The sequence below is a fragment of the Gracilinanus agilis genome, chromosome 3 (genome assembly GCF_016433145.1).
Source record: "Gracilinanus agilis isolate LMUSP501 chromosome 3, AgileGrace, whole genome shotgun sequence".
NCBI lineage: Eukaryota > Metazoa > Chordata > Mammalia > Didelphimorphia > Didelphidae > Gracilinanus > Gracilinanus agilis.
Genome location: NC_058132.1, coordinates 464,439,318 through 464,456,275, shown reverse-complemented (window position 1 = coordinate 464,456,275; position 16,958 = coordinate 464,439,318). Strand labels below are relative to the sequence as shown.

The following is a 16,958-nucleotide window of genomic DNA, read 5'->3' as shown; positions in this document are numbered from 1 at the left end:
TTCCTTCCTTTCTTTCCTTTCTTTTCTTTCCCTAATCTGCATTTTAAGATGTTCTTTTCTCCAATGAAAAAAAGTATTTTTTAGTTAGGTCTATTTTTTTATGGTAATTTTTTTTTTTTAGTTTTGTTTTTTGGTGCTTTTTACCAAGCTGTTAATTCTCATTTCATAATTTTCTTGAGTTACCCTTATTTCTTTTCCCAATTTTTCTTTGATCATCCTTACCTATTATTTCCTTGGGGCCCACAGCCATTTTCTTTGACATTTTACTTTTAATTTTCACATTATTGTCTTTTAAGTTTATATCCTCTACCACATTAATTTTTTAAAGATCAAGTTCCTTATTTTGTTTTTTTGCTCATTTTTCTTTTACTTTGAATTTTATATTAAAGTTGAGCTCTGTTCACCTTGGATTGGGGAGGCATTGTCTCCTTCAGGCTTTTTTGAGCCACTGTTTTCAGAGCTTATTCTGGGGTTCTGAAAGTTTTTGATGTTTCTAAGATGGTGTTATCCCAGGAGATGGTGATCATTGGTCTGTGCTCCATTTTTTTCCCCAGAAATTTTCTCCTATAGCTAGCTTTCCTCTTAGTCCTGGATCTGTGACCAGTGTCTCTGCTCCTTTGTGACTGATCTTCAGTGCTCCTCTCTGTCCTGGAACAGACAACCAGAACTGCTTATGGGCAATCATTTGCCTACTAGTGCCAGCTGCACCCAGTGCTAGCAAAGGGTCTCTTATGATCCTTACTAATTGTCTGATTCCCTTATAGCCTCTGAACTGAGAGCTCTTGAAGCTACTGCAGTTTTGTCAGACTATCTCCAAGGTCCACCAGTGGTGCTCCTACTATGCCTCAGGTCTTCATATTCTTCGTATCTCAGATGCTATTGTTACCCTAGTGTTATAGGTCTTTCCTGTGGACTTTCTGAGTCCTCTTAGGTTGGATAAATATGTCTCTTTGACCTTTTGTTGGCTCTGTCACTCCAAAATTTGTCACATCCAGAATTTTATTTGAGGGGTTATTTTAAAGTTACAGTGAAATATTTGGAGAGTTCAGCTGAGTTCCAGCCTATACTTTGACTTCGTGGCTCCCTTTTTCATATCTAATTCTACTACAGCTCAACTCCAATTTGTGTCATCTTCTTCTTCTTGAATAAGGCCCCCCCCTCCTAGTGCCACATTCCAAGAATGGCTCTTATTCAAGTAAGTGTCAAGCAAAAAATTTATAGATGAGGTCAATTTTCCCTCTTTATCCAGAGTCATAGTTTACCCCCCTTGTCACATATGGTTTGTATGTTTGGAGAAAGACATCTGAAGAAATTAATTTTATTGCTGCTTCCTTTCCTAAATTTTTGTTCCTGTGGATTTTTAGGTATTCTTACTATTATCCTTCTTTCTATATTGTATTTGTTCTTTACAGTATCTTGCTTCGTATATATACTTTGACTTTTTTTCCCTCTCTTTTTCTCATCTATGAACATTTTTATTATATCTTCAAGAGTCTGGGGAAAAAAAAAACATTCTTACCAGTTCTAGCTAGGAACGTTCTATTCTTGGCCAAGAGCCCATCATTCCAATATTATAAGCTGTAAAATCAGCCTTTTTCTTTTAAAGCTCTTGCTTTCAGTTGAGGAGAGAGGGAAATGTCCCCATGCTTTTGAGCTTTTGAATTTTTTGCCCAAGATTTCATAATCATGGGCAAATTTTTTTTTTTTTTAGATTACTTTTGGCAGCATGTTTTATACCTTTTTAAATCACCAAAAGTACAAAGGAGGCATGAGTTTTGACAAGTGTTTGGAGGTCCTTTGCATATACCTGATACATGTTGTCCTATATATTATTAGGACTGCCCCCAACCTTTTTGCAAGGAGTCACTCATCTCTTCTGACATTTACTAGATATTATCTTACCTGGTAGCACCAATTAATTCACATTATTATTCTTTGAAATACCAGCAACTGCTACCATCTTAAAGGTTCTACCACCCTCCTCTGTTGTATAGCTTAGAGTATTCCATGATTCATCTATATAAATTTTATTTTAAGAAGGTTGTATTTTATGACTTAATTTCCAAATTCTGGGAGTATATTCTCTTTACAGTCTGCAGCTTCTTTGCACATAGTAAGAAAGCTTTTATTGTGCATTTAGTAGGTATATGATGTAGTTGTTGTTGTCTGATTTTAAGAGCTCCCTTAAATACCTTTTCTTTTATTTTTAGAAAATAAACATCAGCTCTCCATTTTTCATAGTGTTTCTATGAGGCAAATGAAAAGTAGCCCAAAAATATTATTAAATATTTAAGATGAAATGAGAGAAGGTAATGTTTAGAACTCAAGGCTTTTTGAAAATATATACAGATTCTCAAAGGAGCATTACAGCTTGAATGAACAGATGATTTAAATGATTTTCCATTTCATTAGTGAAATTACTTAAAGTAATCTAATCCAATCTCTATTACAGCTCATTTCAAAAATTTTCAATTAGGGAGACTAGTGTGTGTGTCTACATGGTTGGAAGAAGGAAAGGATAGTGTTTCTTTTCTAAGAAATACAATTATTTTCTTCTCAGAAAAGGCATTAAACATTTCAAATGATGTCCTTAACCCCTTTGGATGAATTTACCTGGTAGTTTTTTTTGCGTTTTTTTCAAGTGATGATATGTTTTGACTTCCTGGACATGACTCTGTGATTTTGAATTTCCCTGAGCAAATAGTGATGGAATCACAGGTTCTTTTTTTCAAGAAGCTTGACTAGTCAACAACTCACATGACAGAATAAACTCAACAGAAAAAATTGTTGAACCCTGTGAGAAAGAGTCAAAATTTGGGGCACAAAAATGCTTCAAAAAATCTGTTCCTGTAGATCTTCCAAAGTAGGCTTGATAAACTACTTATTTGAATTTGTTACTGATTGGATTCATGTATTAGGTATGAGTAGTAATAATTGATTTAGCACTTCCTTCCAGATCTGAGATTCTCTGATTATACATTAGTGATACTTGTAGTAATGTTGCTCACTGTTTTAATGAAATAATCTAATGAGTTGCCTCAATTATAAACTATATTAAGGATTTTGATGTGTAGTCATTGTACCTGTGTGAAACTATTAGTTATAGAATACCAAAAAACATATGAGTTTACTAATATTTACTTTCAGTTTTCTAAGAAGTTTGGTCTATTTGGCTAATGGATTTTATTTTAGTAATTCTTACTATGTCATATTGCTTGAGCCAAAAATTAATCAATTATATCTATATACTCCTGTATTCCCAACCTAATTTATTAATATCATTTTGATGTGTTAATAATGGATATAGTTCAAAAGACAAATCCTTTTGTTCATTATAGAAATATCAGTGCAGGTATTGACCACTAATTAGCTCATCTTTCAACTTGGGTTGATTGATGGGATTTAAGTATGAGAAAAATAGAAAGGAATTCATTTTGTTTGGTGATTGAAAGCATTAAGAAGCCTGGTGTTGTGGATTTTTCAATGAGAGAAAAGTGGTTCAAATCTTCTCTGCTTCTTAGGTAACTACTTAACTGATACTGTGCTCAGTTTTCTCTTGTAAAATAAGAGGAGTTAGAAGGTGATCTGTGTGGTCTCTTTCCCCAGTCAACCTTCGTTATGCACAGAAGATTCAAATAAGATCTCTCTTTTGAATTAATCCATCAAAGCAAACTTGGTGTGAATAAGATAAATAATTTGAAAGGATAATAAGGACTTTGGGCCATTAGATAAGCAGATGATGCCACATAGGAAGTATCTTGCATGTGATTGAATAGAATGAGTAAAGGACCTTGGAATACATATAAAAAGGCAAACTAGTTCAGGAGCCACTCTGTAGAGTGGTGGTCCAATGGTGAAGAGCTCCTCAGAGGGAATTGCCTCTGGAAAGGAATGAACTTCGCACTCCAATCCTCCAGCATCTGGATCTGGAATTCCCATCTGTGCCAGTATCCAGCATCCAGCATCCTCAATATGGTAGTAAAGTGCCTAAATGGCAGAATTTGCATTGGATACTAGGATAATGAAATCAAACTAAACACAATCAAGAAAGAAAGCAAGCTTCAAAACTCTTTAAAGACACTTGTCAGAGTTGAGAAGAGAGCTATACCTATGGGAAATTTCATTAGTTACCCTTGAAGGGAGAAAAGGACTTCTAGTAACCAAGTGTTGATTCACTCCTTTGCCACACAATTTCCCTGTATGTATTCGCTTTATTACTATTTTAAATTTAAGCCTATTCTGCCCAGGGCTCTTCTGTTCGCAAAGGAAATAGACCCCCGTTTTGGTGATGGGGAATGTTCCTATGTTGATTGTCCTTTCTATACTTACTTGGTAAATACCTTCTCTGTGGCATTTTTTAAGAATTGCAGTGGCTAAAAAGGAATGTGAGCTGCTTAAATCTAGACATCTTCATCCCAAATATTCATACAGACTAATTGTGCTCAAACTCTTGGAGAGGTAATGGTCTGATCAATAACAGTCTGATCAGACATAGTATATAGTGATGTCATTTCAGCCTTCTTTGAGTATAAAGGAGAACATCCAATCAGCTAGAAACTTAGGGTTACTTATAGAACTCTTAGGTGTATAATAGTCACCTGTCCTTTGGTGACTCGACTTATTAGTATAAGTGAAAGTTGGGGAAGTAATCCTAGAAGAGGTGCTATACTATAGATGGCTAGACTTCTCAGACGGTCTCCAATGAACTTTTCCCCCAAGTGCTGTCCATTGATTATCAACTACATTTAATTAGCTTTTTGGAAAAGGATATTACTAAGCAGGTTAAGGCATGGCAACAATTAAACTGTGACTCTAAAGTGGGATCACAGGCTTCATTTATATCAAATTTCTGAGGCAAAGATTCATACCTACAGTAAAATGGTACTGAGGCACAGGCGTTCAGAATAAATATAGCAAAGGAATGACTCACCAATCCTGTTTATTTGAAGTCCTTTTCTTCCTTTCCAGTGTGTCTATACATGTTCCCTTATTTATAACTCTTTGATGGGCTCCAAAATACCTTTGTAGTGTACCCAGTATGCACTCCTTTCCTTGGTGTATATTTCAAATGATAAAATTACAAAATGGAAAAATATCATTCTTATGTTTCCTTTCATTCTACCTAAGTAGAAATTCTTTTATCATATAATAATTTACAAATATTAGATATGTGAAAATTCATGAATCACATTTTTATACCAGAAGTCTTAAGCCACAACTTGGTTAAATTTACAAATAGAAAGAGCTTTACACATGAGTCTTTTTAAATTTAATTGGTGTGGTTTATTATTTTATCTTAAGTCATATTTCTTGAAACATAATTTTCCTTTGGTGCTTTTTTTCCCCCTTTTCTAGCTCTTCATCCCATGACCTTTCAAGTTCATGGGATCAGACCAATCTGCATCGCACTTCTGACCAGTTCAGTTCCCTGGGGAGCATGGACAGTTTGGACCACCCTTCCCAGCCATACTCCTACGGACGTCTTTCTGCCGCAAAGTCCAATAGCAGCATTGACCACTTAGGCAATCCAAACAAACGCGATTCTGCCTATGGCTCATTTTCTACCACCTCTAGCACCCCTGACCATACTTTATCTAAGGCTGATGCCTCTTCTACAGAAAACATGCTATATAAGGTAGGACTGTGGGACTCTGCAAAGTCAGGAACTAGCAAGCAAATCTTGCCCTTTGGTGACACTGCTCAAAGCCTTGAAGAGAGACTGGGATGTTTGCCATCTGTTCTCCAGTATGAGAATAGCAGAAGCCCAAGACTAGAAGAAAATCCTGATCCCAAGCTTGTTAGTTCTGGAAGGTCCAGTTTTGGACCTGTATGGTATGTTCCTGATAAGAAGAAATCATCTTCTTCCCCACCACCTCCTCCTCCGCCGCTCCGGAGCGACAGCTTTGCAGCTACCAAAAGCCATGAGAAGTCCCAGAGTCCTGCGTACACAGAGATGGCTGGCGCCCAGCACTTTACCATTCTCAACCGATCCCAGCTAAGGAGTGACTGGAGGTCAGAGCCTTCTGAGCAGCATAGAAGAATGATCCGGGTGAGTGATGGGAAAAGGACCAATAATGCTCCCTACAAAGCTGATCTCAGCTTCGATTATAGTTGGCCATCCTCTGATGACAGATCTACCAACAGTAATAACAGGCTACAATCTTCTTTGTCCAGCACAGACGTTCGTTTTGCACAGTCCGCTCCCAGTTACCACCACCAGCGCCAATATAGCGATGAAAGCACTTTTTTTCATGGTTCTAGGGCATCCAGTTCATCTAAGGAACCAAGACATTCGGCCCATTATGGAGGCCACCCAGAGCTATCTGCTGACCACGTTCAGACCTATAATCCTGCCCAAGTAAGGCTATTGAATGTCCCTCCTTCTGTTAATAGCATTGCTGACCAGAAGATGGAGAACACTGGACAGTCTCGTTACTACTGTGTGACAAAGAAACAACCAGCTCAGGGAAGTAACCAGCCACAGCTCCTCAAAGATGACTATTGGAAGTCTGGGACTGGGACTGATGTGGCTTCTGGACCACATGAAAATCTTGCCCTCAACATGATGGTTCAAAAACCCAAATGCCATCTACCTCACTGTGAAGAGTCTTCTGTAGATTTCAATGACAGGAACAATTCTTACCCAATGGAAAGAGCAGGGGATGGCTGGTCTACTGGTGAGGAGGAGTCACAAAAATCTAGCCATGGTGAGAAAACCAATCAAAAGAGAGTTACAGAAGATTTTAAGTGGGGTGAAGAAGAAAGTAGTAAAATCTCTCCACAGAAGACCCCTATGTTGCATTCCTTAGCCCAAGAAGGGAAAAACAGGTCTGAAAACAGCCAAGATGCTAGTGTAGACAAATTACCACCATTCGATGCCCAGGTAGGTAAACCAACTCGAAGGAGTGACCGGTTTGCAACAACCCTAAGGAATGAGATTCAGTTGAGACGAGCAAAACTTCAGAAAAGCAGAAGCACAGCTACCTTGACTGGGACAAATGAAGAAGAAGAATATGCTGATGGCTGGAAAGCAGAGGCAGGAGAGAATTTCAATGCTTCAACCTCAGAAGGATCTTTCAACAATACCTATAAGGACCACTTAAAAGAAGCCCAAGCCAGAGTTCTGAGAGCTACTTCTTTTAAACGGAGAGACTTAGAACCCAGCTCTGCTGACCATTACTCAAAGTCATCACCTGAACGCAAGGCTAATGGATATAGTTCTTCCTTCTTGTTGACTCTGGATTCTGACAGTGCCTCCCAGTTCTTTGACGTAAGCCAAACCAAGACATCCACATCTGGGAATGGCATGCAGCATGTTTCCCGTATCGGAGGCAGGAAGAGATTCACAGTAGAACAAAAGCTAAAGTCTTACTCTGAACCAGAGAAAATAAATGAAGTGGGAATTTCAGGAGATTACCATCATCCCTGCCAGTATCCCAACACCTCTGGGGAAGCAATGGGCTCTTTTGCTGATCGATGGAAGTTTTTTGAGGAAACGAGCAAGCCCTCCCATCATAAACCTGCCCAGAGACAAGCCATTTATGGCTTACCAAAAGAGCAGACTGATAGACCAGGTAGAAAGTCTTATGGGCATGGCGGAGAACAGTGGTACCAAAAAAGGACACGGACCTCTTCTTTTGGAGAAACCTTGAACTACCCTAGTAGTAAAGCTGAAAAGGTGGGGAAATCTGAACAACCTCAGAGACTGGGAACCTTTGCAGAGTATCAAGCTTCGTGGAAAGAGCAAAGAAAGCCTTTGGAAGCAAGGAGTTCTGGAAGATATCATTCAGCTGATGACATCCTGGATGCGAGTCTTGAGCAGCATGAGAAACCCCAGTACATACATGAACGATCCAGGTCATCACCATCTACTGAACATTATAAACAGGTAAAAAAAACAACAACCCAAGACAAAATGAAATACATGAAATTAAATTTGGAGACCAACTTCAGTTTTAAGTTGTTTCCATGCACTAAATATTTTACTGCCAAACACATAGTTTTTATAAATATCAGTACCTTAGAGGTGCACTTTCACATAAAGAAAGTACTGGGGACTTAAAGGTAATATATTTCTAGGTCCTGTAACTTTGAACATTTCCCTTTTTACTAGTACCTTTGTAGCCATGCTCTTTTTCTAGCATTTTATTTTAATTTTTACTTCTACCTTGTTCTGCTGGAGAAAAAACTAGAAGAAATGCCAAAGATAGGAATATGCATGCATATACACAATCACATATACTTAAGAAAAGAATTTAAGAAAAGAATTCCTTTCAAGACTCAAGAAAAAACATTCTCCAAAACAACCAAAACTTGTATTTATGTAACATTTTCCTTTTTTTTAAATTAGTACTTCATCTTTCTTTATATTTACAATACCCAGTATTGCCTTGAGGGTGAAAAGTTACCCTTGTAGATAAGAATGATTAAATAATAGGTGGTTCCACTTTCAGTAGTAAGAGATTTCAGTCTAAACTAAGCATTGTTTCCCTAAAAGCATATCCATCCAGAAACTAAAGATCTGTTTAATTAAATAACAATCTAAATAACTCCTTTGAAATTCATCAGGAATATTTATTGAGGGTTCATTATACTTGGTGCCTTGTTTGATTCAAAATAATAAACTTCAAATTTGGGAAAATAACAGAGATGCTCATTTAAAGGAATCTGTAAGTCACTGAATCTTGGTACTAGGCGGAAGTGCATTGACTGAGAGCGTATTGTTTCTAAGACAGTGCCATCTGAGTATAAAACTGAATTCAGTTTGCAAAACTGTTGAGGCTGACCTCTAAGAATTTCATGCTTTCTAAATCTGGAGAGAGCTGTAAATAGTGGCCATGAAATGTGAAAAGCCTTTGCTATGAATTGTCTTTGTTAAAATGCTGAACCACCATACAAAACAAAACAAAAACCCTCAAGAAAGTTTTAGTATATTGTGGCTTTTATTTTTACCATTTTAGTTTGTAAAGATTTGTCAACTTTCCATGTGGATTTTATTTTTCTTACAGAACCAAATAGGGGTGTGAATGTAGCGGGGGTTGAGGGAGTTATTCAATTATTTGAGGGGAGCAAGTTGTAAAGCTGGATGGGAAAGTCACATGGCACACTACTACATTTTAAGCCAAGTCAGTCCAAGAAGACATGCTACATTATTGACTTCATGTATACTCAAGCAAGGCAAATCCGCAAATGAGAGGTTTCATAATACTAGGTTTTCTGAAGAAAGAAACTTGATGACTCGGTGTCTTATTGTGTTATCCTTTTCAGGAACCCTCTGCTGGAGTGAGAAGGCAAGCTGATGATTCTGGAGAAGATAGGAATTATATTCGCTCTAAAATCAGTCCTGATGAGGGGAATTTCACTCTGAGGTAGGTACATTTTGGGGCTTTTGCTTAGTCTGAAAGTTATTATTTTTTTCCCCTTTCATATGAATGTTTTTGTTAAAAGAGATGGAATGTCTGTTCTCTTGCCAAACCAAAAAATGGATGTTAATACAGCATTATTTCCAGCCCTCAAAAAGGAGGCTATACATTACCACTTTTTGAATACAGTAAGCTTTTACTATAAGATAGATGACAGAAAAATTCCTGGGGCTAAGGTTTCTAGTGCTTCTTTGGCATTTTTACTTCTTAAAATGGCTGTTGCATTTTCAGTTCAGAGAGGAGATTCATATGTAGACTGAAAAAGAAATCCAACTTAATGTTCTGCAATTAAATGTTTTTTTAAATGTCTGACTTTTCTAAAGGAATGTTTCAATATTCTACTCTGCAGCTGTGTTGTTGGATTATAGTTCTCTAAAATTAAGACTTGATGTACAGAACACAAAAGAGGGAAGAATTTCTAAATTTGACTTCTAAAATCAGTTAACTTTATGCTTTAAAATAGGAGACAAGCAAATCCGCACCAGAGAGAGATCAAAGCCGTTTGAAAGAACTAAGCATCAAAGTAGTGTGCTATAATGCTCTGTATTATAATTAAAAACATTGTGAATGTAGCTATTTAATTGCAACAAGACAACTAAATTTCTATTAGATGCATGTTGTTCTCTTGCCGTTTACATATGGAATTTGGTGTTAGGAAGAGGGGAAAAGTCAAGATGGAAACTGGATGTCATTTATTTGTAGAGTAACCTTGTTATAAGTGCCTTAATTGGGCATGAAAATTTGAGTACAGGATAATACGATACAATGTATATATGTTGCCATGTCCATTTTGTATAATGTGCATTAGATTTAAATTAAACATTAAACTCGAGAGGCATTCTTTTCACATTCTTTTGTTAACCCTATGCAGTGTGTTTTTGAAAAATCACTTTGCTTGAAATCTCAGCACTTGGAGTTGATGTGGGTTAAGCTCCATCCTTTTATTAACTTAGAAATGAACATCACTTGTCTTGTGTGCAGGGGAGAGGAGGAGAAGGTACTCAGGAACTGTATTGTGTATATTTTGGGGAGAAAGTCAGTCTTTATGTAACTATCCTTTCCATATGAAACAGAGGGCCCACGGGTAACAAAAACGATGCGAATAATACACCTACGCCAGCTCTTTGGCAGTGTCTGGGAAGCACAATCCCCGCTTTATTACAGTGGAATCCATGTAAATCATGTGACTGGGCACCAGCTGTAATGATTTTTAAAAGCCTATTTCTACGTCCTGTTGCAATTGTATTATTTAGGCATTACACTGCATTGCAGGGGAAGGATTTGTTAAGTGTTCTCTTTCATGGTTTTCCTCTGCAACCCTTTGTCTCATCCCAGGGCCATTTAAAGTATTCAAAGAGCACATATGGTTTTTGTACTAAAAACTTCCAGTTGGAGAATTTAATTCCTCAGCTATGAATAGACCCAAAGTGATAATGAATGGCTTTAATGTACAGGCTCCATTTATTTTTCCTGAAGGAGAGAGGTAATGCCATTTACACATGGCAAAAATAGAGACATTAGGACCAATTTTTAAATCACTCTTTGGGTCTATTTTTTTTCCCCAGGCAAAGAATTACCACTAATAACATTTATATAAACCTTTATAATTTACCAAGCACTCCTCAACACAGTTCTGTGATATAAATCCTAAAGATATACTTGCTCATTTTTTCCCCCCAATCTCTAATCTTCTGTCTTATTATCAATTCTAGGACTGAAGAGTGGCAAGGGCTAGGCAGAGTTAACATGATTTGCCCAGGATGGCACAGCTAGGAAATATCTGAGGCCACATTTGAACTCAGGACCTCCCGACTCCAGCCTGGTTCTCTATCCACTGTACCTACTTATTCACATTTTTTAAAAGAGACGAAATAGTCACTTGAGCTAGTGTTCGTGCCAGAGCCAGGTCTTGAACTTGAGTCTCTCAGATTCCTTGTCCTGGTCTGTTCTTTGTGCTATGGATCGTGTCACTATGATGATCTCTCATGAATAGTATCATGGTGTGGAAGAATAAGGATCATTTAATATATACACTTTCTTTTGATCCTAGAGTCTATTGATAATGAAGTTAAATCAGTCTTCTTGACACAGAATATTTTGCAAATAAAACATTCTGTGGGGAAAGCTCTATATGATTTTAGTAGAAAAATTTCCATGTAGTGTTTAATTCTTGTTTAAACACTAGGATTTAGAAAAGAAATGAAACCATTTAAAAAAAACAGTAAAAAATAACAATCATTTCTCATTCATTTTCTTTTTTTCTTTTAAAAAGCATGTAAAAAAAGTTGTTTGGACTTAAGTTGAACATACATTATCTTTAAAGAATGTAAACTATTGTTTTGTGACTATTGTCTCCTCTAGTCTCATAGATCTTGATCCAAAATAATAAGAGAATTTTCTTAATACTTTTTACAAATACCTCACTTGATCCTAACAACAACTCTGCAAGATGGGTGCTTTTATTGCCTCCAATTTGTAAAATTTAAGGAAACTGAGGCAAATGGGTTCATGCCCAGAGTCACAAAGCTTGTGTCTGAGTCTGATTTTGAACTGAAGTCTTCCTTACTCTAAGCTTGATGCTCCATCTATTTTTTTTTTTTAATTTTTTTTAAACCCTTAACTTCTGTGTATTGGCTCCTAGGTGGAAGAGTGGTAAGGGTGGGCCATGGGGGTCAAGTGACTTGCCCAGGGTCACACAGCTGGGTAGTGTCTGAGGCCAGATTTGAACCTAGGACCTCCCGTCTCTAGGACTGGCTCTCAATCCACTGAGCTACCCAGCTGCCCCCAGATGCTCCATCTATTGAACCACCAACTGCAGAGACCACATTTTATTCATAGTGGTCTAAAGAAATTTAGGAATCTTAGCACTATTTTTTTCTTTTTTAAAAAACCCTTACCTTTTGGCCTAGAATCAATACTGGACCCTGATTGTTGGTTCCAAGGCAGAAGAGTGGTAAGGACTAGGCAATTTGGGTTAAGTGACTTGCCCAGGGTCACACAGCTAGGAAGTGTCAGAGGCCAAATTTGAACCCAGGACTTCCCAACTCTAGGTCTGGTAATTGTTGCAATAGAAGTTGTACTTATCAGGATTTTCTGATTCTATGCAACAGAAGTTCTTAACTTTTTTGGGTGTCCTTGGATCCTTTTGGCAGTATGGTGAAGTCTGAGGACCCCCCCCCCCTTCTCAGAATAATGTGTTTAAATTTATTATATTATTAAATAATAAATAATAATAAATATTAAATATTGTTAAATCATATTAAATTCAAAATGCAATATATTGAATTACAAAGAAAATTATATTGAAATATAATAATCAAAATTATATACTTGTCAATATATTTGTTGATATATTTATCAATATATTATTAAATACATAAATATATTACCATTATTATTTATTATTTTATATTATTATTATTATATATGTCATTATTATAATATATATTAATTAATTAAAAACAATTCACTAAGTATGGTGTGCACATATAATCCCTAATCCTAGGGAGACTGAATCTGAGTTCAAATGTGACCTCAGCCACTTACCAGGTGTGTGACCCTAGACAAGTTGCTTTAAACCTCTATTACCTTCTATGTCCCTATCTATAAAATAGGAATCATGGGGTTATTATGAAGATCAAATGAGATAAAGATTATAAGGCACTTATCCCAAAGCCAGGCACAAAGCAAAATGCCACATTTGTTTTATCTATTATTGTTGTTGTTGGCAATGTGAGGGGCAGCCAGGCTGCCTGCAGAAGTACATATTAGCCCAGCTCAGAAACAAAGAAGTCTAAAGCTCATGGTGAGATTGGACCCATGAGTGACAAACAACAAACTTTCTAGACCAAGTAAGATAGGGAGACCAGTCTCAGAAAAAAAATAAAAATAAAAAATAAAATAAAATAATTTAAAATATATATAATAAAATAAAATTTTATTTAAGAATAAAATAGAATTTTAAAATAAAACAATTTTATTTAAACATAAAATTTCATGTATTTAAAAATAAAATGTAAAAATAAAGTAATTCATTTAAATATAAAAATTCATGTATTTAAAAATAAAATTTAGAGGGCAGCTAGGTAGCTCAGTGGATTGAGAGCCAGGCCTAGAGACGGGAGGTCCTAGGTTCAAATCTGGCCTCTGATACTTCCCAGCTGTGTGACCCTGGGCAAGTCACTTGACCCCCATTGCCTACCCTTATCACTCTTATGCCTTGGAGCCAATGGCTCCAAGACGGAAGGTAAGGGTTTAAAAAAAAATAAAGCAATTTTATTTAAACATAAAAATTTATGTACTTGAAAATAAAATACAAATTAAAAAATGTATGTGTTTTAAAATCTTATTTGTATATTCAAAATAAAAATAAATTTTTATTTATGGATTTAAATTAATTTTTTAAATATTTAAAAAGACCATAGACTCGAGGTTAAGAACCCTTGCTATATCTTTTTGTCAAATTAGAAACATGAAATTATAGCATGTGAACACAGAATGAGGTTGGAAGGGAATGAAGGAGAAGTGTCAGAAATTAAGCAGATGTCCTTCTTCCTGTAGTTTAGAAATGAGAAGTCCCTGCATCTGCTTGTGCCAGGAGCTCAGGCAGCATACTTCCCCCTCTCTGTCTCTAGTCCTCATCCCTACCGGTCCCCTGCCCTCCAAGAAATAGGGTTCCTTTCTATTCAGATCTCCTGGAGGAGATCAGGGGTTCTTTCCCTCCTGCCTACCAGCTCAGGTAAGAACCAAGTCCTCCCACAAGAGAAGGCTTTAAATAAAATGGCATTTTAATGAAACTTGATCTTATTAAAAATCCTGAGGGTGATGGAGAAAGAAGGAGCTGGATGAGGAGCCCATCCTTGCGGGAGCATCCTCCTTTGAGGCTGTGTGTCTATGGGGGACACACAGGGATACCAGAGCTGTTTTAAAAGGTGATGTTGGACCCCTAGAATGATGATGCCTCTAGTGATGAGCTCCCTGTAAAAGGCATGTGGTTTCCCCAGGGCCTTGTTACTTTGCTCTGGACTTGGTAATTATTTTAGTAATCAATCATCATGAATTTATTTTAAGGAAAAATATGCTTCAAAATCTAAATATCAATTTTCCTATGTCCCTAGAAAGGATATGAAATACATCAGCTTGGTGTATTTAATACACTAATATTAATAATTAATATATTAATAATTTAATACATTAACCCCTCTACTACTTTTCATTTATTAGCTCTAGAACAAGAAAGAATCAGCCAACATTTCTGTCTCTAAAATGGGTTTGTATGGTTCATTCTGCTTAGTTTCCTCGTCTATTACTAGAGGAATTTGGACTAGATGAGAGGTTCTCAAAGTTTATGGTCTGAGATCACTTCTTTACTCTTAAAAATTATTGAGGACTGGGGGCAGCAGGGTGGCTCAGTGGACTGAGAGCTAGGCCTGGAGATGGGAGGTTCCTGGGTTCAAGACAACTTCTATCTGTGTGATCCTGGGCAAGTCACTTAATCCCCATTGCCTAGCTGTTACTGCTTTTTTGCCTTGGAACCAATACATAATATCTATCCAAAGACAAAAGATAGGGCTAATAAACATTTTATAAAGGTAATTAGAAAAAGTTTAACAAAATAAATATAAATATAATACAACATAAATAATATTAATTTGTGATTTTCTAAGTCAATAGGTTGCCTGCAGGGATTCCTCTCTATATAAGTTTGATTCCATTAATAAAGATGATTTTTTCTAGGAGTTTCATCATGAAAGTGAGGCGAGGAAATGATGAATCATGGAATAATAGAGTCATGGAATATCACCATCTGTAAAGAATCAAATTGTGGGTCACCCCATGGGCAGTGGAAGTGGTACATGGTAGATAGAATAAATGTCTATTAAATGTGGGATAAAAAGTGTCATTTAAAAGACCAGACTGGGAAAATATGAGTAGTGACAGCAAGAAATAACATAGACAACCCATAAGCCTGTGCAATGTCAAAGGATCTAAAGAAAATCTTTAGTACTTGAGTTACTCGAGTATTTTAGTATGTGGACAATGTATTAAATTTGGACATGAGGCTTGGAGTCCAAATTTGGCCTCGGACACTTCCCAGCCTTGTGATCCTGGGCAAGTCTTTTAACACCATTTGCCTAGCCCTTGCACTTCTATCTTAGAGTTGTTAATAAAATAGAAAGTAACGGTTTAAAAAAAAGTATCTGGATAATAATGAAATTTAATTAAAAAAATTATGAATGGGTTACAATCTGTGTCATTGTAGGCAGTACCCAAATGGATGAGATTAGAGATTTATTGAAGTATTAAAGATTTTCATTTAACTTCCTTCATCTCCCAGGGATGTTTCAAGGTTAAAATGAAATAACTGATATATTTATATTACTTTGCAGACTTTTTAAACTACAAATTTTAAAACTCTTGTGTTTGTGTGAGGGTGTGTGCCTGTAGCGCTTATTTAAATCATTTAAACTTGTTTTTCTCAGTTTCCTTATTTGTAAAATGAGCTGGAAAAGTAGATAGTAAACTATTCCATTCCTCTACAAAGAAAACCCCAAATGGGGTTACAAAAAGTTGGACATGACTGAACAACAACACCGTAAATGCTAAGTATTGTGAAAGGACACAGCCTTATTTTACAAAATTCTTATAATGTAGATCTCTCATAATTAGAACTAGGCCATATGGGCAATTGATCTGATCTTGTATAGCTTTTCTCAAGTTCTTGTATTCTAAATAACTTATGAGTGGGTAGGCAAGCCAATAAGTATGTGCCTTCTGCTAACTTTTGCTGAGGCCATGAAATCTAAGCTGTCACAAACTAATATGAAAATTTTCAGTAATTTTCAAGATTTGACTCTGTTCTCACTATGGTCTATTAAGGATTTAGTTGATTTGCTTCCGTTCTTTAAATAGAAGTTCTAAAACAACTTTTTAAAATTGGCTTTTGTCCTAAATTCATGCACAAGATTCAATGGAAATGTCCTATTTCTTCACCTTGCAAATAAAGCTAATCCATTTAGTCAGTACACATTTATTAAGTTTAGAGGAAAAAAAACTCATTGAAACTGTTAACTTTATAGTCCCCTTCAATATAAATTCACACCTGTTATTTATGAGCTGGCCAAAATAATATTACCTGGTTTTATAATAATCAGACTTTTGGTCATGCTCTGTATTGATTTATAAGGCAATAGTAACTGAGTGGCAAACCGCTCCAGTATCTTTGCCAAGAAAACCCCAAATGGGATCATAAAAAATTGGACCTGACTGAAACAATGGAATGTGTAGGGCAGCTAGGTAATGCAGTCAGGAAGACTAGAGTTCAAATCAGAACTCAGACACTTACTAGTTGTATGTGATTTCTGGGAAAATCACTTAATCCTTTTTGCCTCATTTTCCTCATTTGTAAAATTAGCTAGAAATGGAAAGGGCACACCACTCCAGCACCTTTGCCAATAATACTCCAAAATAGGCTCATGAAGAGTTGAACAAGACTAAAACACTAAAAGTAGTTATGGTAATTTTGTTTTTGCAATA

The 16,958-nt window shown here is 36.3% G+C and overlaps 1 protein-coding gene across 1 annotated transcript in view; it reads left to right on the top strand.

Annotated features, from left to right (window-relative positions):
- SHROOM2 (shroom family member 2) overlaps window positions 1–16,958 on the top strand; it is a 258,104-nt gene that overhangs the window by 172,636 nt on the left and 68,510 nt on the right. The window contains exons 4-5 of the mRNA XM_044670384.1: window positions 5,356–7,888; window positions 9,268–9,368. Of these exons, the coding sequence (XP_044526319.1) occupies window positions 5,356–7,888; window positions 9,268–9,368 (2,634 nt within the window). The remainder of the gene's footprint in view (window positions 1–5,355; window positions 7,889–9,267; window positions 9,369–16,958) is intronic.